At 42.1% G+C, this 19,957-nt stretch overlaps 4 protein-coding genes across 6 annotated transcripts; 1 reads left to right on the forward strand and 3 right to left on the reverse strand.

The window, feature by feature from the left end:
* Positions 1-24: 24 nt before the first annotated feature.
* Positions 25-3,363, reverse strand: c1qtnf9 (C1q and TNF related 9). The gene is made up of 3 exons (XM_077553708.1): positions 1,624-3,363; positions 1,498-1,560; positions 25-1,186 (listed from the first exon to the last, which is right to left on the reverse strand). Exons 1-3 carry the CDS (start codon positions 1,814-1,816, stop codon positions 417-419), a joined length of 1,026 nt encoding a protein of 341 aa, XP_077409834.1. The 5' UTR covers positions 1,817-3,363; the 3' UTR covers positions 25-416.
* A 150-nt stretch (positions 3,364-3,513) lies between these two features.
* On the reverse strand, positions 3,514-7,261 carry tagln3b (transgelin 3b). 2 transcript variants are annotated; one of them, XM_077553712.1, is made up of 6 exons: positions 7,113-7,160; positions 6,764-6,864; positions 6,028-6,240; positions 5,661-5,835; positions 4,381-4,483; positions 3,514-4,307 (listed from the first exon to the last, which is right to left on the reverse strand). In XM_077553712.1, the coding sequence occupies exons 3-6, from the start codon at positions 6,205-6,207 to the stop codon at positions 4,166-4,168; spliced, it is 600 nt and encodes a 199-aa protein (XP_077409838.1). In that variant the 5' UTR covers positions 6,208-6,240; positions 6,764-6,864; positions 7,113-7,160; the 3' UTR covers positions 3,514-4,165. The 2 variants fall into 2 exon arrangements, with proteins under 2 accessions (XP_077409838.1, XP_077409837.1); XM_077553711.1 differs by lacking the exon at positions 6,764-6,864 and having other exon boundaries at positions 7,113-7,261.
* Positions 7,208-12,414, reverse strand: abhd10b (abhydrolase domain containing 10, depalmitoylase b). Of its 2 annotated transcripts, XR_013289590.1 has the most exons (7): positions 11,247-12,414; positions 10,721-10,907; positions 10,470-10,581; positions 10,146-10,283; positions 9,701-10,049; positions 7,778-7,868; positions 7,208-7,261 (listed from the first exon to the last, which is right to left on the reverse strand). XR_013289590.1 is itself a non-coding variant. In XM_077553709.1 (6 exons), the coding sequence occupies exons 1-5, from the start codon at positions 11,338-11,340 to the stop codon at positions 9,708-9,710; spliced, it is 873 nt and encodes a 290-aa protein (XP_077409835.1). In that variant the 5' UTR covers positions 11,341-12,414; the 3' UTR covers positions 7,304-7,868; positions 9,701-9,707. The 2 variants fall into 2 exon arrangements, 1 of the variants encoding a protein (XP_077409835.1); XM_077553709.1 differs by lacking the exon at positions 7,208-7,261 and having other exon boundaries at positions 7,304-7,868.
* Positions 12,415-12,958: 544 nt separating this feature from the next.
* Positions 12,959-19,784, forward strand: ythdf3 (YTH N6-methyladenosine RNA binding protein F3). The gene is made up of 5 exons (XM_077553704.1): positions 12,959-13,109; positions 13,688-13,712; positions 13,856-13,935; positions 14,256-15,857; positions 19,291-19,784. The coding sequence occupies exons 1-5, from the start codon at positions 13,080-13,082 to the stop codon at positions 19,312-19,314; spliced, it is 1,761 nt and encodes a 586-aa protein (XP_077409830.1). The 5' UTR covers positions 12,959-13,079; the 3' UTR covers positions 19,315-19,784.
* The last annotated feature ends 173 nt before the right edge of the window (positions 19,785-19,957 follow it).

Consider the following 19,957-nt stretch of genomic DNA (forward strand, 5'->3'; position numbering starts at 1 on the left):
TTTTTCCTCATATTGTGTCACGATTGTACGTGCTTGCCCATCCCAAAAAACTGGAAGATAAAATGCAACAGCTTTATTCAAATGCTTTATTATTAGGAGTACTGTGTAAAGAAATTTGTTGTGGTACACCATTTTGTTTTAATGGGGATGCTAATGTACAGAATAGTCACAAATTTAAAAACCTTATAAGAAAATATGTTTTTTTTTTAAGGCATTTCAAAAATCATGATTCATGGTTTATATTCATTTAGTATTGTAGTCCAAATAAACTATGTAAAATAAAAGTTGAGTTGAACCTTGATGCACACCACGCTGCCAAATTAAAGTATCAGCTCTGCAACCTTGAGATTTTTTCTTTTTTTGCTTAATTTTTCACTTCTTTTTTTCTTCTTACTGGCAAGCTCCTCCACTCAAAATTACGCCGCAAAAATGAGGAAGCCAGAGAATGTGGTGTCGTCATCTTCGTCAGCGAAGAGCCCGTTAAAAAGTTCCCCCCCAACTACCTGCAGCCACACTTTGTCCCCGGGCTCCAGGTGCAACACAGTTCCCCCTGCCGCCTGGTCCTCGCCGTTCTGGTAGCTGTCTGCGGTGTGGAGCACCTTGACGCCGTTCTTCACCAGGGCCACTTTCACGTTCCTGGAGAAGACGGTGATGTGATAGGTGAAAAAGTATGCGCCGGCCGCCGAGCATGTGAACCTTCCGGTTTGGGGATCGTAATGATTTTGTTGGTTGTAAATAATCCTGTCAAACCGGATAGGCGTATGGGCCGTCGGGAGTTTGCTCTGCGCGGTGAGTCCCACAGAGAAGGCGCTTTTGGAGATGACCCAAGCATCTCCCTGTTTGCCTTTGTCACCCTTGTCTCCTCGAAACCCCCGGTCCCCCCTGTGCCCAATGCTGCCTTTGGTGCCTGGAGCGCCCACTTCCCCTTTAGGCCCCAGCTTGCCTGGAGGACCAATCGGCCCCTGAATGCCCCGATCTCCAAGAAGACCCGTTTCCCCCTTCGGACCGTGTGGTCCAGAATGCCCTTCTTCACCTTTGGGTCCCTGGGGTCCGGGTAACCCAAGCTCGCCTTTGTTTCCTTTCAAACCGATGGGCCCTTCGATTCCTTGGGGCCCCATTTTCCCAGGTGGTCCGTGGTCTCCGTTGTCCCCCCTTTTCCCCTTGAGCCCTGCTTGACCAGGTGCACCTAGCCACAAAAAACACAAAGGAAGATCATTTTTCAAATATTCCAAACATTCCAAGATGTTGGAGACAGTGGCTGGGTGATGGCTAGCAATTAGCATCTATTATTAGCAATCAACTATATACTCAGAATGGTTTATTTTTCAAAAATCTTTTGCAAAATCAGTTTTGAGTTTTGTATCATATTTACACAATTGTAAAAAGACGTAAATAATGTCCATATGTGGCTAGCTTCTAGCGGCTAGCTAGTGTCCACTTCATGTTCTTGTGAAGTGTTGCAAAAAAAGCCAAAGAAAAAGCATTTTAAGTACTTACCAGGTGGACCTGGATCCCCCTTTTGGCCATCCTTTCCCGCTGGTCCAACCGCACCAATGCCACCTTTACAGGGACAAAGTTAAGCGTCAAAACACAGCGGCTAACACTTAAAACATGCTCACTCACCCGTGTCCCCTTTCTCGCCCCGTAGTCCGTCCCTGCCGTCTCTTCCGGGTGCCCCATTGTGCCCCGGGTCCCCAGGGATGCCGGGGTAGCCGCAAATGCAGCCCTTATTACCGCTTGGCCCATCATCCTGCGCGACGCACCCGAGTCCCAGCAGAAGGAGCAAGAGAGGGACGCTGATTCTTGTTTGAGACATTGCTAAGCTAATAACGCTCGACTTATCTTCAAATAGGTTTAATGTGATCTGGGGAGCAAAAATGAAAAAGTGGAGCTAGGCAAGAACTTTGGACCTCAATTCCAATGGGTGCTTGAGTTTCTTTTTTCTTTTCTTTGGCTTACATATTGTGTTTGTGAGTTACACATCACCCAAGTGTGGCGCTAATATTAAACAGAGACGAGCCATGCTTTAAAAGGCAACAGACCTTCATATTTGTAGTGTTAATTTTCTATATATTTTTTATTTATTTATTGACTCTTACTTTTATTTATTTATTATTATCAATTTTTAATAGCTACTCAAGTACCAAAATCAACATTAAAATACAATAGCACAAAAGGTTCAAGTATTCGTCAAAAACGAGACAGGTTATACCTCTAAAAACCTATTTAACATTATTGTAATTAATAATTGTGATTTAATCAAATGTATTTCACATAAAAGTTCAATAAAAACAGTTTTTATAAGATAAAATGCCAATGTACGGTACTAAAAAGTTAAATACAATTGAACTGTACTTGAGCAGTGATTCTTTTACGTACCACTAGAGGGAGCAAACAAACCACTAGCGGTACACGATAACCGCTATGGAAGATGCACTTCATCACAAAGCTGCAAAATCACACTTTTGTCAAGCCAAATTACACTTTGGTCAATAAATGTACCGGATGAAACATCAACAACAGTCAAACATCTTCTAGTAGATGTTTTTCCTTTATTTAATCAGGACAACGTAGTGCATCCACAGGAAGCTGCTATCCTAATGACTTTGTCGTCCGGCTGCCTCTTTATTATTAGATTGCACTCGGCGTGGAGAGAGCTTGCAGGCAGGAGGGACCAACCCCAGAGAGAGAGATAAGACAACAACATTACTGCAAAGTGAACACACCCCTGCTGCTATATACATAGCCTACAGTGGATATAAAGTCAACACACCCCTGTTCAGGTTATTGTGATAAAAAAAAAAACAGGGCCAAGATAAATTATTTCAAAAATGTTTTTCATCATTAATGTGAACTATAACCCATAAAAATCTATAAAAATATATATTTGTGAGAGGGAAGGTTTAAAAATAAATAAATTACACAATGTGGTTGCACAAGTGTGCACACCCTCTTATAACTGTTTATGTGTATGTGCTGACACACTTTCAAAAGTCTTATTCCAGTTAATATAAAAATAAATATACTTAAATCACATTTCAAATCAACCCCAAAGGCTCATGTCTGAAATTAATTAATTAATTATATAATTATATAATCATATAATTAATATTATATCATATTATATTATATAATATTATAATATTAATTATAATTAATAATTAATTAAATAAGTAGTTTTAGTTCGTTTTGTAAATGTAAAATGTAGTTGTATTTATTTTTTTTAAAGCATTTTCGTTGCTATTTTATTTCGCTAACGGAAATATTTTTTGAATTTTAGCTTTAGTTATTTCGTTAACTAAAATAATTTTGGTCCAACCACTATTTAAACCAAATAAAGTTCAGCTGTTCTGGGACGCACACATTTTTAAAGGTTGGACACATTTAATCCCATTATGTTACATCTCTTGTGCACAGCGCCCCCTTCAGGTCACCCCTATCTCTTTGACGAAATATTACATTTATTCCAAATGACATTTTTTATTAAATTAAAAATGTAAAATGAAATTGAAATTCGTATTTTAAAGTTTCATTTATTAAACTCAGGGGAAAAAAGCAGGTGTCTGTTCACGTTCTATACACACTCAACAAATTTGTATACACAAACACTAACATATCGTAATTATTTTTACTATTTCCTTTTCTCCAGTAAGCCTCCAGGACAAAAATATACTGGGAGAAGTAATACCATAAACATGACCAAAACTAAAAAAAAAAAAGAAAAAGTGCACATTTTGAGGCAAGTGTAAGAGGACCTAGACCTTAGTGGTCTAATTCCGTAAACCAGGCACAAAGTGAGGCTGACTGAGCACACAAACAGATAATAAACAACCACTGTAAAACAATCACCAGTGGTAAATGGAATAAAAAGAAGCCGGCCTTTTTCACAGCATCGATGAACACTGATGGTTTGTTTGACATTTTAACAATATGTCAGTGGGGGGGGGGGGGGGGTGTAAATTGAGCACTTGCAGTTGCACATTAAACAATAAAGTGGAAATGACAGCAGCAGAGCAAAGTGGAAGACACAAAGAGGAGACATCGTCATTGAAAGCAGCAGTTTCAGGAAAGTTAGCTTAGCAGAAGGCAGAATAGGCGCTACGTGACACAGTGTTAGTAGAAACAAGAAGAAGGTACAGGAAAGCAAGGCTGGCTCGTCTTCTTCCTACATTATCTGACGGTGCATACCGTAGCCCGTCATGCCTGACTGAGACGCTCCACGGTTGCTGCCCATCTGAAGGCTGATCAGACTTTGGCCCTGGCGCAGCTGCTCCTCGGTGAACTCCCGACGATAGCCCTGCGCTTTCCTGCGCGCAGAGAGTTACGGGGAGTTAATGGTGCGGACATGGAAGAGGAAGAAGAGGAGATGGCAGTTTTTACCTGTGGAACCAGTCTGGGTCGCCTTTGTAAAGGCCGTCGTCGTTGGTGACGGCCACGCTGCCCAGTGCCATGAGGGTCCTCTGCACCGCAGCCATGTCCTTCCCTGCAATGGATGATGCGACAATGTCCATGGGTCAATATGACCAACAAATTAACTAAAAAATATATTATATATATTTATTTGAGTTATTATGAACTCGATTTTTTTTTTTAATCCTCATACACTAAAAATATGGATGGATGTGGATCTGCTTGTTTAACCATCAAAAAAATACAAAAATACACACAATAATTAATTTACGAATGAACTGAAAATAAACTCACTTTATCTATAATAAAATGTACAATAAATAATATTGAGTGACTTTTTCCTTAACACTGGTACACTAAATCTTTGGAATAAATTGAATATAAATAACAAACTAATAACATTTAATTAAAAAAAATGAACAATTGAAATAAAAATAAAACTTTTACAGTTGTGACCTGTGCATGTTTAACCACACTAAATTTATATTACATACATTATAAAAAAAAATTTTTTATATAAAAATATTATTATTGAACTGAAAAAAATGCATATATTTATTTGAGTTATTATAAACTAGATTTTTATTTATTTATTCTGGTACACTAAAAATATGGATCAATGTGACCCTCTGCTTGTTTAACCAACAAAAAATACAAAAGAAACATAATTACTAATTTAAGAATGAACTGAAAATAAACTCATTTTATAAATCTATAATAAAATGTACAATAAATAGAGTGACTTTCCCCTTAAAACTGGTACACTAAATTTTGTGAATAAATCTAAATTAAAAAAACTAATTAAGAACATTTTATTACAAAATAAACAATTGAAATAATAATAAATGATAATAAACCTTGAGGGTGAATTTTTTAAATATATTTTACAGTTATTGTGACCTGTGCATGTTTAACCATAAAAAAAAAAGTATATTGAGTCATCATTAACCTACTTTTTGCATTGGTCCAACAATGATGTTTAATCTTTTATTTTTAAACCCTTGTATACCAAATATGGGTGAATATTACCCTGTGTATCTTTAACCGAAAAAAAAAAAAGATTTATTTTTGAACTGAAAATACTTTTTTAGATCTAAAATAACATTTACAGCAAATATTCTCAATATTTCTAGAATATTTTCTCTCAATTTGACCTGCAACAAAACAGAAGGTTAACATTTTAAACTGAGGTATTTGGTTTCAAAAAGTGTTTTTTATTTTATTTTAATTATTATTATTTTTTTACTGACCTTCCCAGAGGTCTACCGTTTGGAATATATCCGTCTTGGTGACCCCGTAGGCCTCGGCGGACTGCAGGAACTGAGATATTTTCTCCATTTGCTTAAAGGCCATCTGCGACACTGAGATCTTCTTGACCGGCTCCTTTCCCTTCGGATAAAGGCTGTTGATGAGCTGACACAGCACCTGAAAAACACAGAGAAGTTGAGTGTTCCAAAAAAAAAAAAGAAAAAAAGAAAATCCTGGATCTAAAGTTGCTTGTAGTGTGGTTATTTTACATACATACTGCCTGGAAACTAAACTTGGCCTTTTTTATTTTATTTTAATATTTTAATAATTCAGATGCTCTTCTATTCTAGGCCGCGCTCATGCACTCACCGTCCCATCCATCAGCCATTGTTGGAAGCCCTCCCTGCCCGCCGGCGGTTTCTCCACGCTGCCCGCGCACTGGGCCACGATCCAGTCAACAAGCCGCTGCTCCAGGTCCGGGTCGTACTTCTGCTCGATCTTTTCTTGCACTTCTCGGCTCAGGCCGTAACTGGGTCCCCTGTTCGCCATGGCTTCCTAGACGTTTTACCCGCTGACGACGGCCTGGAAGGAAGAACACAGACAAACTGTGATAATAACGATGCAGATGCCATTATTTCCGACGCTAATATTTGGATGCAGCATCTTGTGTCTTGATCGTGCGCAACATTCACTGATGTGTGACATGTTCACTGCATGTCGAGCCAAGATATCCTATTGCCAAGATAGTCGTTTATTGCTGGAGTTCTCCAATGCAAGCCGGCGAGACTTCCTTGTTCGCCGACCCGCTCACGCGACCATCGAAAGGCAGTTTGCAACGGCGGAGTCCCACCCAAAACCAAGACGCGCTTCGGACCGCCCTCTCATTGAATAACATTTCATCATGGCAATATGGACCAAAACTGCCAAATTCTAAATAAATGACTAAATAAATGACTAAAAGTGAAAATAAAAGTGAAAATAAAAACGAATATAAAAAAATATTATTTTATATATATATATATATATATATATATAAAGAACAACATAAAACTGTACGTCAGTATTACATCTCATATTTTTGAAGGCCATGATGTGGATGGTGTACCTAATGAAGTGGCCTGGGAGGAAGGGTGTGGTCCCTGGCAGATGTCCCATCCAGAGACACATAATTGCTATGGTGGCCATGTCAAACCTGTTTCCGGCATGCTGCAAAAAAAATAAATAAATAAAGGGATGAACGTGTCCCCCCCGTTGCACAGAATGCCACCGCCGGGTCTATTTTTAGCAACGCGACCAATTGACGTCAGCCCTTTTGTGGCGCATTATCAATGACAGCATGTATGTCATTTTGCATGTTTAAATGTAGATAATGCAGGAGAAATGAGTGAAATCCAGCCAATGTGCAGTAACTTGCATCATTAACACTACACTACATATGCGTGCAGTTGACTTACAGGTAGAGAGGAGCTGTTGCGTGGTCGCGTCCCGCCTTGTCACAGCAGCGAGTCAATTCCACGGAGGGTGCCGGAGTCCTGGAGCATCCATGAAGGGCAGCAGAAGCACGTCGGGGCCGGGCTTGGGCGTGTGGGGCCGCTCAGTTTCCCTTGTGTGCGGGAGGGGGGGAGGACACGCCTTTTTATATATGGGGGGAGGGAGGTAGGGTGGGTGGGGCTATCACAGCCAGCGGTCACTGCAGTCCGTAAGCTACTGGAAGCCTCACTATTGATGCCTTTATTGATTGTTTCGCCCCTACTGTGCGTTTTGTCTATTGCGAGAACATGAATGGACACTTCTTTGGATACAGTTATCAAATTTAATCCAATGCAATATGATGTAAACAACAAATAATAGTGATTCTTTGCAGAGGATAAGGAATACATGACTGAATACTGTTTTTTGTCTTTTTTACATGATTGGCTGCACCGTTTGTGTTCAATCAGTTTGCTTAGGAAAATAGCACTGCAACCTAGATGCTAATTAGCATTAGCATTAGGGTAACTAGGAGTAAAGTGAGTCACCATAATCGGCCAAATGATGACGTGTACTTAAAAAAATATATATAAAAAAAAGAAAGAAAAAGGAAATCAAGTGAAACCCAGGTCAGTGCAGCTCTGCTTACCTTTTACTTGTGGGTGTTTTACACAGTGCCGCTCGAAAGTGACTCGGGATCTTCGCCCAGCCTAGCTGGTCATGTCATTGGCGGAGAAACTCTGTGTGGGGGTGGTTATGTAAATAACAATGACTGTTATGTAACAGTGGGGCAAAAATGTTCAGGCGCTGCATTATTATAATTATTTTCCTTTTAAGTTGGCTATAATGTGCAATTTAAACCATTAGTTGTTTTTCAGTTTGTAGTATTTCCAAGAATTGTGGCCTCTAATGCTGTAAACAAGACCTAAAATAGATCGTTGTTATTAGATCAGCAGTAGAATGCATAACTGAGACCAACATGTGGGTTTAATTTGCTTATAATACAATTTTTTCTTTTGCCCTGATACACACTTTTTTTTTGATTTTGTGTTTGTATAGCCTGATTTTAATGATCATTTGTCTTTAACCTGACAAATTAATAACATTTTAGTTGCTCTCTACATGCCTGGAAATGAAATGTTCACACGTGGTTAGAATGTCTACATTGTCATCAAGTCATACCTCAAAAAAAGGATCTCATCACCAAGTGTGGCAACCCTGACCTAAAGCCTATGGAGAATGGAATCTTATCTATGAGGGTGGACTTTTATTTAGCAATTCTGGGAGGCAATTAAAAAAAACATTGTGGTGCTTTTGTTCAATAAAATACTCATTACCATAAAAGCTAATAAAATGTTTTATTCACATTTAGGAAAACTGGACAAATAATTTGCGACAGTGTTGGGTTCATTCCGTTGCTCATGCCCCATAAAGAAGCTCCAATGAGGATTTAAAGAACAGGCGCCTTCGAGCAACTTGGATTGATGTTCTTGCCCATGCGTGAGGACGCAAAAACGACAGACGGAGCGAGATAAAAGGTCGCAGCCCACCGTTAAAAGTGACTGTCGCCGCCCCATTGAGCACGGTTCGGCGAAGGGCCAATTACATGTCAATGATCAACAGCCCAGCTGGTCCACGCTGCGGTGAAGAATGTCACGCTAGAAAACAGGGGTGGGCAAAGTTTGGCGCGCCGGCTACATACAGATTACCCAGCATTTACCTTATAAACAGTCCTGTAATCTTTAAAGCATTGATTTAATCTATCACCGGGCAGGAAATAAATTTGTTCTAGCTTTTTTCTTTTCTTTAATAACTGTAATATTCCATAGTTTGTGAAATAAAGAGTTCTCGGAGGCGGCCATTTTGCAATTTCCGGTTAACTAAAAATGACATCGCAGTTGCTCAGGTAACGGCCAGCCATGATTGTTTATTACCTGAGCAACTGTGATGTCATTTTCAGTTGACCGAAAATGGCAAAATGGCCGCCCCCGAGAACTCTTACTTCACAAAGTATGGAATATTCCATAAACTAAAGACTAGTGGGGGCACATAACATATTATTGTGTAATTTTTATTTTTAATGGGGTGACTTCCCCTTTATGACATGCTGATAACCGTTGTAGTAATATTATTTTTTAAATGGCCTGGCCCATTTGTTCGTTAGAGAAGTCAAACGCGGCCCTTGAGCACAGACATGTGCCCACCCCTGTGCTCGAACCCTCAACGTCTACCTGCTAAACTGAACATGTATCACATGGGTATCATATTGGATTCAATGATAGAGAGATGCACAGGTTTTATTGGGCCCGCAAGGGTGAAATGTGATTTTTAAAGAAGGCACAGGAACTCTATAGACTTGTGTTGTTAAAAAGTAAGGAAGAAGAGCAACAGTAGAAGTAGAAGTGAGTGACCCGTCTAATACTGAACCGCAACTTAATATGCAAGGGAAAATACAACGACAGAGGATAAAGGTCATTTTTGGCCGAAGCAACTTGCCTTGTTTGGTAGTAAACAGTCTTTGAACGCTAAGCCCCACCCCGCCCCTGGCCCACGCCGCCGCCCCCCCCATTACCTTATAATCACACCAAGGTGGTCAACTTGTCTATGAGGTCATCGATCGTGTAGACCATGAGCTTGATGTCGTCCTTCTCCGACATGCGGTGCTGGCCGTAGCGCCGCAGGATGACGTCCACGTCGGTGCTGAGCACGCGCTCGGCCACCTGCATGGAGATGTGCCACGGCACGTCCTCGTCCTTCAGGCCGTGGATGAGGCGCACGGGGCACGTGATCGGCAGCGGGCTGTGCAGCACGCAGTGGTTCTCGGCCTCGTGCAGGAAATCCATGCTAAACTTGTACAGGCCCTCCTCAGAGTGCTTGGTCGGTATGGTCCACTCGCCCTTCTCCTGGACCTGCATCTTCGTCTGCGTGGCAAGACATTGGAAAGGCTCAAAGGCTTCAAAATGGTGGCAGCACATTCAATATTTGAGGCTAGACAGCATGGAAAGAAAAAGTCCCACCTCCAGTGGAAGAGAGTTGAAGGAAGTGACAAGGTGGTCGGCGGCGGTGGAGATGCCCACCAGGGCGGCCGTCTTCTCCGGACGTGCGATGGCTGCCAGCAGCATGAGCCAGCCCCCGATACTGGAGCCAACGAGTATCTACAAAGAAATAAAAGCAAAAACCTACCACTTGTACCTAATGGTGTGTCCTTTGAGTGTACATTACATGTAGCCTACTATTCTAGTTTGTGGCAACGTGGGAACACAGAGACACCTTGTGGCAAGACGGTGACACTAACAAAGAAACTTTGAGGTTGCATTTAATTAATTTATTTATTTTATCACCTGTGGGCCTTCTGAAAATTCATCCAGCATATAAAGGACATCTTTTTTCCATGTGCCAATGGTCCCCTCTTCTAGGACCCCTTCTGAGGCTCCGTGTCCTGTGTAGTCGAACCTTTGTGAGCACAAACAGGACAAATATCAGAGATGAAAGACTATTATAATAAGTGTGTTTTAAGAAGCTCAAAAATGTTTTCTATCGTCTGGAATCCTCATTTGTATACCATACAAGCGTTTTTTTTCTGATGGCCTACCTGAGGTACGAGTGTCCGAGTGACCGGCAGAATTCTTCCAGCGCCTCAGCTTTCTGTCCACTCATGTTGGATCCGTAGCCAGGCAGGAAAACCACCCCTGGACTTTTGCCCTTCACCCTCATGTAGGCCAGTTTGGGAAGATCCGGCCTGGTGGCATACTGGACTGTGGACTTGTGTCTCCGGTCTCCTGGTGGACACACAAGTGTTAGTATTGCATGTTATGTAAATGTGACAACATGACATAGTGGAAGAAATGCAAACTCAAGTGAATATCACCACTGGTGAGCTAGCATGTTTAAGACTAGCCAAACACAGCATGAAGGCATGTTTAACGTTAATGATACGCAAATGATGACTAATTGCAATGTAATTCGGTGACGAGCACAAAATGTACAGTACAGCCCAATATTTTTAAAACGACGCAGTCCATCAAAGCCACACCCCCTCGCGTGCGTTTAAATGCCCACCCGAGCGAACGCAGGCCGTATTTACCACGTCGAATCGACTATTTAAGAACCGGAGAAACCTTTCGAGTGTGTGGCAGGCGATGCGGCGAGGCCTCCATGGCTTAAAATACGTGAAAGTCCTCTGCGACAAGACCTCAGCGCGAGGGCTGCCATACTGGAGCGTGAGCCACCGATGCAGAAAGTCTCGCGAGAAGTGGTCGCACGGTCTCGTTCAAAGAAATAGTTTCTGATTCACACACAACATATATATCACAGATCCCGCCTTGAGCGGGTTGTTCCGTTGGTGGAATAGGTAAGCGCGTTCGCCATATTGAATGTGTCACCTCGACACCTCAGTTTTCCATATTTCTTTGGGCCGCAGGCTAAAATGGTGCCTAGTGTTAAATAATAAATAAATTATTGTCTTTAAAAAATCATAGTCAGTTTTCCATATTTCTTTGGGCCACAGGCTAAAATGGTGCCTAGTGTTAAATAATAAATAATTTTTTGTCTTAAAAAAAATCCTAGAGCAGTCCCTGACAGCAAATTCCTTAAATAGATCTAAGCCTGCAGACAGAGTAAAAGAAAGCACACAAAGTGTACATGATAATACATATTATTACATCATAGCACGTGGTGAATAAAAGTCTCATGACAGGCTAAAAACAGTTGCGGTGATGGACAATTACGAACATCCGAGTATTTCTGATGTTTTGCAATGCAACACACCTTATATATGCTGTGAAAACAAACAGCTTATTGTATTACTTGTGACTGTGACTAGCATACAAACAAGGCAGCTTGTTATAGTAGTCAAAAGGCATTTTATCACATTCTGAAATCAAAATAATCAAAAGTAAGAGCGCTATTATAAACTCGTAGCTCTGAATTGTCCATTGGAATAAATTAGGTAAGTTTTATTATTTGAGTGTTCCAGTTGTTTGAAGAAAGAAAAATACAAAAGGGTAAAAAAGTAGTGTGTACTTTGGGAACGATTAGGTTAATAAAACTGGTGATACAGAGAGTGCGGGTGGTGGTATGCATGGTGAGCAGAGAGCAAAGAGATTTTTACATTTCAATTTATATTAAAACACACACACACACACTTGTATTAATAAAAACGTTAACTACTTATGTAGAATATTTTTTTTAAAAAGTATGGTGATGTAAGTAGTTTGATAAAATGGCTAAATTAATGTTTACGAACACTAAATTCCCTTATATTCAAAAGATACTCTGGCCTTGCCTGTTCGAACATAAACACTTGAAAATTGTGTAAAGTCGTAGGTAAATTAGTTAATACATGTAATAAACACAGTGCGTCACCCAAAAGTGCATTGTTAAATAGACGAGGCTAAGCTAACGAGTGCTAGCTGAACCAGGGTTAGCTAAACTACGACGTAGGGGGCTTTAAAAATATGTTAAAATGGCTGCAGTTGGATATTATGAGAAAAGTGCCCGGGCCCCTGGTGAGTTTGTGACTGTCATGTGAAGTGTCAGACTGGAAAATGACTCAGAGCGTCACAGGCGGAAGGTCACCGAGCGGAGGAGCTGAGCGGAAGCGGGACTCGGGGAAAAAAAGAAGCCAGTCCGCCATTGTGGAAGATGGCAGGGGGGATATTCCCGTAAAACGCTCGTCACTTTCCCGTTGAATCACTCCCGCGCTCTTCTCCGCCCGGTCCCGCATCCACCTCGTTCGGAGCCGAATTTATTCGTCGATCAACGGCGACGTCGTCGTGTGCTCCCGGGGGCTCCGCTGCTGCCACCGCCGCCTGAACGCTCGCGGAGGGATCGGACAGCCGGAGAGAACCGAGGCAGGGAGGCGGGAGGGAGGGAGAGAGCGCGGCGGAGGAGGAGTGCACACGGGCGGACGAACAGTGTGCTGAGCAGCCATCGGCCCCGCTTCCCGGAGGATGTCTGCGACCACAGTGGACCACCAGCAGGTCGGTTTCGGCCACGCTTAGCTACGCTTGACTGTAGAGGCTTGTTGGTTGTGGCTGGCCGGGAAAGTTTGCCGACAGCAGTTCGATCTTAGTGGAGATGCCATCTGAGCGAGAAAAAAAAAAAAAAAAAAGCTGTGATATGTGATAGCTTTGTAGCCGCCCGGAAACGCAGGCAGGCCGAGCCGGGTTCACGGTGGAGCCGGTTGGAGCCGGTCGGAGATGCGGCACCTTTTAGCCGGATGCCACAGCGTTTGACATCCGCTTAATACTAAGAACCGAGTAGCCTGCAAGCTGCAGCTCGTCCACTGACATGATCATCCACCAAAAGACAGCATCGTGTATGTGCTAATGCGGTCTTTGCCAACCAGTGAGCAGTAAGATATCATCAGGTGTCCAAATTTCACTTCATTCGGTCCAAAAACGATTTACTGGAAATAATGTACTTCCGTTACTATCTATGCCAGCAACATACACTGACAAACAGAACGATTAAATGCTCTTCCACTAGATGGCAGAGGTACATAATTAACATGTCTATCCATTTTTTGTGCTAATGGAATCTTTTTTCTCCATTCCAGAGACCTAAAGGACAGGGAAATAAAGGTAAGTAAGTGACTGTAGAGGTACATTCTAATCCAAAACATACACTCATTTTCCAGCTTGCATGGATATTACCAGAAATGAAATATTTATGCATATTATAGTCTACCCCGGAGTGATTTAATGTTCCGTTCTTTTCCACGCAGTGCAAAACGGATCAATGCATCAAAAGGACGGAGTGAACGATGATGACTTTGAGCCTTACATAAGCAGCCAGACAAATCAGGTAATATGGGATAACTTAATAGTCGCGGCCATGCGCTAGCTTTGGAGAACTGGCTCAGTGTAAAGCATGACATGTTACCTTTAAAAAAAAAAAAAGTGACATCATAGTTGCAAAAACTGTCTCTATGTTACATTAACTCAATGATTCCCGTTCTAATCTTACCGGAATTGACTTAAACAATTTGTGTCCACTTGTTGCCATTCATACAACAGAATCAGCCAAGTCATTTGGTGATTATGGTGTGAGATTTTTTCTGTCAATGTAAATTATGCACGAAATTAGGCATGACATTAATGGGTTTCCGTGTCTTCACCACACAGGGCAACAGCTACCCCCCCATGTCTGACCCCTACATGCCCAGCTACTATGCGCCGTCTATTGGATTCCCGTACTCCCTGGGAGAAGCCGCCTGGTCCACAGCAGGAGACCCGCCCATGCCCTACCTGACCACCTACGGACAGATGAGCAATGGCGAGCCGCACTTCATCCCCGACGGCGTATTTAGCCAACCGGGCGCCCTTGGCAACACGCCTCCCTTTCTGGGCCAGCACGGTTTCAACTTCTTCCCCGGCAACGCTGACTTTTCTACCTGGGGCACCAGCGTGTCCCAGGGTCAGTCCACGCAGACCTCCGTCTACACTAACAGCTACGGCTACGCGCCCAGCTCGCTGGGCCGGGCCATCGCCGACGGACAGGCCGGCTTCGGGAGCGACACGCAGCTCAGCAAGATGCCGGTGTTGAATAGCATCGAGCAGGGCATGGCGGGGCTCAAACTGGGTACGGACATGGTAGCGGCCGTCACGAAAACCGTCGGCTCGCCCTTAGCGGGTAACGCGGGTATGAGCAGCATGGCGGCAAATAACCTTCCGCCTTGCGTGAGCTCGTCCGCCGGTAAAAACGCCTCGTGGGCAGCCATCGCCAAGAAGCCGGCTAAGCCACAACTCAAGGCGAAGCCCAAAGCTAACATGGGGATAGTCGGCGCCGCCATTCCTCCGCCGCCCATAAAGCACAACATGAACATTGGCACCTGGGACGATAAGGGCCCCTTGAACAAGCCGCCGCTAGCTCAGACGATGATGCCTACGCCGCCACTGCTGCAGCAACCCCTCCTCGCCCAGCCCCCGGCCTTACTCCAGAACCCTTTGCCCCATCAGCCTCAACACCAGCACCAGCCCTTCCACCTCCAATCCCCGCAGTCCCTCCCCCCTCTGCACCTCTCCTCCCACCCCGGACCCCCGCATGCTTTGCATCAGCAGCCGGGCCCGCCGCCCAACCGCTGGGTGGCTCCCAGGAACCGGGGCGACGGCTTCGGCATGGGCGTGGGCATCCCGATGAGCGCCTCGCTGTGCCCGGGCGAAGTGCACCCCGTGCTGGAGAAACTGCGCGCCCTCAACAACTACAACCCCAAAGAGTTTGAGTGGAACTTGAAAAACGGACGGGTTTTCATTATCAAGAGCTATTCGGAAGACGACATCCACCGCTCCATCAAGTACTCCATCTGGTGCAGCACCGAGCACGGCAACAAGCGCCTGGACGGGGCTTACCGCTCGCTGGGCGGCAAGGGGCCCTTGTACCTGCTGTTCAGCGTCAACGGCAGCGGCCACTTCTGCGGCGTGGCCGAGATGCGCTCGCCGGTGGACTACAACGCCTACGCCGGCGTCTGGTCTCAGGACAAGTGGAAGGGCAAGTTTGAGGTGAAGTGGGCCTTCATCAAGGACGTGCCCAACAACCAGCTGCGACACATCCGGCTGGAGAACAATGACAACAAGCCGGTGACCAACTCCAGGGACACTCAGGAGGTGCCCCTGGAGAAGGCCAAGCAAGTGCTTAAAATTATCGCCACTTACAAGCATACCACCTCAATCTTTGACGACTTTGCACATTACGAGAAACGTCAGGAAGAAGAGGAGGCCTTGAGGAAGGTAAGATCGAGACGATTGATTTGTTTCACATCTGGATTGGATCTCTTCCATCCCATTAGTGGTCATTTTGTCAAAATTAGTGCGTCACATTTGAGTTCATTTAAAGTTCTTTAACGCTGCAAAAATTTTAAATGCGCGATTAAGGACCGCCCCTTACTTGGAAAGTCCGTACTGGGGGAATCCCAGTTGCAACATCAGAATGTAGCAGTAATAAATGTAATAATAATGCATATATTTGTGGAGACTGGGGTTAAGTTGTCATTTACAATTTAAAAAATGTGCAGAATTTCGCAAGTTACTTCATGTTAAAGATTAGACAGCTCTTAACTCATTTGCTCCCAAAATGTATAAATATGTTCTATTTTAAATGGCGTAAGTGTCCCAAAGACGTATTTATACGTTTAAAAATAAAAAAAAATAAAATGTTTTTTGTTGTTGCTAAGAACGGTTGAAGAAATGGTAGTTATTACACAAACGGCCAATTTTATGAATTATTAAATTACTGTAACAATTACTAAAAGATGCAGCCATATTTCCATTATTTTTTTTTCATTTTCACATTGTTCCCTCCCACTTTTATGTTAAAAGGATACTTGACTCATTGAGACGTTTTCAGCAGTGAAAAGTTAATATTTTATCCAGAATTAATTTGATAACTTTGTTATTTTTCATGTACAACACCTTTTAAAAAGGCATTTTGCCACTTGATGTCGACTGAAAATGACATCACTTGTAAACATTAGGTAAGCCATGATTGGTTTGTTCCTAGCTTGCCCCCCCCCCCCCCCCTTCAGGTTTTGTTTGGATTTTTGGACTACATGTCACTTTCGGTTCAACATCTGAAATATTTGAGTGCAGTGCAGCTTGTTTGAATGTACGTGACTCCCTCACTTCCCTAAAACGCTTTCTTTTCTTTTCTTTTCTGGAAAATCAGATGATCCACCTGCTCGGTCTGGTTAAGTGGAAGTTCCCGACAAGTCATGCTTACTAACAAGCGGCGTCAAAACAGAGAAAAAGAAACAAAATGCCTGATTTATCGACAGCCATCTTGCGAGTGCGATGAGCTCCCCGAGGGGGAGGGACACCCGAGGAGGGGGGGGGGCCCTGAAATAGCCCACATTCCCGGCATTCCCCGTTATGAGACAAAGGCAGATGCCAAGCTTGGGGCAGGAACCGAACACAGAGGTGTTAACAGTTAGTTTTCAGGCTGGGGTTGCTGGGGCGAAACAATTAAAAAAAAATTGTTTTTTAATTTTAATAGCCAATATGTATGGAAGAGGATTAGGGATAGTGAAAAGAGAAAAAAAAGGTTTGGCAGGATTCTGAGAATAAAGTGAGATTTCTCACTTTAATCACAGAATTCTTAGTTTATTAGTCCTTCTATTATTCTCACTTTAAAGTCAGAATTCTGACTTTATTTTCAGAATTCTGACTTTAAAATGGGAATTCTGACTTTATTTTCAGAATTCTGACTTTAAAGTCAGAATTCTGACTTTATTTTCAGAATTCTGACTTTAAAGTGAGAATTCGGACATTATTAGTCCTTCTATTATTCTCACTTTAAAGTCAGAATTCGGACATTATGAGTCCTTCTTTTATTCTCACTTTAAAGTCAGAATTCTGAAAATAAAGTCAGAATTCTGACTTTAAAGTGAGAATAGGAGGACTAATTCGGACTATTTTCAGAATTCTGACTTTAAAGTGAGACTAATAGAAGGACTAATTTTGACTTTATTTTCAGAATTCTGACTTTAAAGTGAGAATTCGGACATTATTAGTCCTTCTATTATTCTCACTTTAAAGTCAGAATTCTGAAAATAAAGTCCGAATTCACATTTTAAAGTCAAAATTCTGAAAATAAAGTCAGAATTCTGAAAATAAAGTCCGAATTCACATTTTAAAGTCAAAATTCTGAAAATAAAGTCAGAATTCCCATTTTAAAGTCAGAATTCTGAAAATAAAGTCAGAATTCCCATTTTAAAGTCAGAATTCTGAAAATAAAGTCAGAATTCTGACTTTAAAGTGAGATTTGAGAATAAAGTCAGAATCCTGCCAACCTTTTTTTTTCTCTCTCTCTCTTCACTGGCCCTAATCCTCTTCCGTATATATGTAAGGAGCTACAGTCACAACAGTTATATGACGAACAGAGTGCTTAAAATGTCTTCACACACGAGACCGTCTTATAATGTGTGTCCATATAGTAAATGCTACATGTAATACAATAATAAGAGCGCGTGCTGTTGTACTCATAATAGAGACATTCAATATATTAATAGTTCTGATGCCCAGAGGTATAAGCGTGGAGGTCAGCACACAAAAGCTTTCATTCAGCGACGGCGTCCTTTTCAAAGCGTCACCGTAGCAACCGTTCAATGCCAATTTTGATCCATAGAGACAGTAGCATTATGTACACACAAAAAAAAGATATATGTTCACGGTTGATGTGAAAGTAATGAGAGTGAAACCTTAAGTCTGTTACAGAGCGCCGTTCGACTCATGATTAGTTTGGATTTTGATATAAAAGATAACGTGAATAGAAAGAATTCATTGCTCAGCGTATTATGGTGACAACGAGGCGCTCTAAAGTAGCCACACCAGAGTGAAGCCCCTGTTCACACGCTGGCTGTCAAGTTGGACTTAAAAAAAAATAAAATAAAATCCCCACCCACCCCCATTTGCTTTTCTGCCTTTCTTTGCATGACGTGCGTACACTCATGGCAGACAATAAGGCGCTCTGAATTGGTCACAGTCGGACCACAATGTTTTGTTCTATGTTATTCTGCTTCATATTACCTGTATTTTGTGTGTGTAAGATTTCCTAAAAAATTCTCACAAAAAAGGCAAAACAGTACAGTTAGCCTAATAGCTAATTTTCCCATCATTTGTAACTTTTCTGTCACAATATCAATAATTTAAAAAAAAAGCCAATGTGCTCTTTTTTTTAATTTTTTTTTTTACAATATTTATGTAGATTTTCAATGCAAAGGTTGTTTTTGTGTTTTTTCTTCTTCTTGCTTTTCAAAAATGTTAAAAAATAAGATAATTAACAATTAGCCTGCAATTATGCTAACAGGCTAACGATAACCAATCTTGGCATTTCAAGATCCGATTGTGGTCAGCTTCGAATTTTGAAGTTTTGTGTGTGTTGAATTCAGAATCGTACAAACTTCGAGACATTTGATTTTAGCGCTTCCCCTTTATTCGTTAACTTTTCGTACCGAGTACAACCAAAGTCTAATAATCAATCTAGCAAATTGTTTTATGGTCAAAAGTCTGAATGCTATGACCTTAGATGGTTCCTCGTTATTGATCAACATTTGGTACAATTTCCTCCTAAAGCTGTTCCGACAGAATCAAAACGAGCCCGCAGCTGTTTATGTTCCTTTTGTTGTCGACACCTTCCAATGATGTCTTTTCTCTCCTTTGTTGGCAGGAACGCAGTAGAAATAAACAGTAACCTTCAAGCAGACAAGACGTGCGACACTAATGACGTAGGACCTTAAAAACGACAACAAGAAAAGTCGCGTAACCACGAGGAGGACGACAAACACTCGACGTGTGTATTTCCATTTCAAAGTCACCTGCTTTGAAAGCACTTTCATCCCCTCACTGTTTTCGACTTTGTTTGCAACTAACTGACTAATCAGCGTAGTCGCCATGTTGTTTTTTTCATTTCTATTTGTAATCATTTTAGCCTCTCTAGTTTGGAATCAGTATTCGGGTTGAGTTAATTGGGGAAAACACAATCATGCCAATCAGAGGATGTATTAACCCGCATACCAAAAGAATGCGACGACGGGCTCATCTTTGTTTTTTGTTTTTTTTTCTTCTCTCGTGATTCTTAAGTGCTTTCTGTCTGAGGAGAATGTGGCGACTCACTAGCGACAATAAAGAAATGAGCCGTGTTTAGCGAAAAAAAAACAACAACTTGTGTTTGTCTTCATTTGGACCAAGTTGAATGAATTGTCGATGATGCTACAGCAGAGGGTTATAAAATGTCACCTTTATTGCTTGCGCTGGGATTTAGTAGCAATTAGTTTTGTTTAGTCAAATTGAAAGCCGCTAAAGACAACAACAAGCGACAGCTGCTGCCATTATCC

This window comes from Vanacampus margaritifer, chromosome 20, assembly GCF_051991255.1.
Source record: "Vanacampus margaritifer isolate UIUO_Vmar chromosome 20, RoL_Vmar_1.0, whole genome shotgun sequence".
Taxonomy (NCBI): domain Eukaryota; kingdom Metazoa; phylum Chordata; class Actinopteri; order Syngnathiformes; family Syngnathidae; genus Vanacampus; species Vanacampus margaritifer.

Bases quoted from the DNA above. Each gene is read 5' to 3' on its own strand.
- abhd10b (XM_077553709.1), bottom strand. From the start codon at position 11,340: ATGGCAGCCCTCGCGCTGAGGTCTTGTCGCAGAGGACTTTCACGTATT. The intron at 10,908-11,246 runs GTTTCTCCGGTT...TGTGTCCACCAG, and splicing joins GCCTGCCACACACTCGAAAG to GAGACCGGAGACACAAGTCC. The intron at 10,284-10,469 runs GTGATAAAATAA...ATTTCTTTGTAG, and splicing joins AATTTTCAGAAGGCCCACAG to ATACTCGTTGGCTCCAGTAT.
- ythdf3 (XM_077553704.1), top strand. From the start codon at position 13,080: ATGTCTGCGACCACAGTGGACCACCAGCAG. The intron at 13,713-13,855 runs GTAAGTAAGTGA...TTTTCCACGCAG, and splicing joins TAAAGGACAGGGAAATAAAG to TGCAAAACGGATCAATGCAT. The intron at 15,858-19,290 runs GTAAGATCGAGA...CTTTGTTGGCAG, and splicing joins AAGAGGAGGCCTTGAGGAAG to GAACGCAGTAGAAATAAACA.
- tagln3b (XM_077553711.1), bottom strand. From the start codon at position 6,207: ATGGCGAACAGGGGACCCAGTTACGGCCTGAGCCGAGAAGTGCAAGAA. The intron at 5,836-6,027 runs GTGAGTGCATGA...TGTGTTTTTCAG, and splicing joins AATGGCTGATGGATGGGACG to GTGCTGTGTCAGCTCATCAA. The intron at 4,484-5,660 runs GTCAGTAAAAAA...CATCCATTGCAG, and splicing joins AACGGTAGACCTCTGGGAAG to GGAAGGACATGGCTGCGGTG.
- c1qtnf9 (XM_077553708.1), bottom strand. From the start codon at position 1,816: ATGTCTCAAACAAGAATCAGCGTCCCTCTCTTGCTCCTTCTGCTGGGA. The intron at 1,561-1,623 runs GTGAGTGAGCAT...GTCCCTGTAAAG, and splicing joins GGGCGAGAAAGGGGACACGG to GTGGCATTGGTGCGGTTGGA. The intron at 1,187-1,497 runs GTAAGTACTTAA...TTTTGTGGCTAG, and splicing joins GGGGGATCCAGGTCCACCTG to GTGCACCTGGTCAAGCAGGG.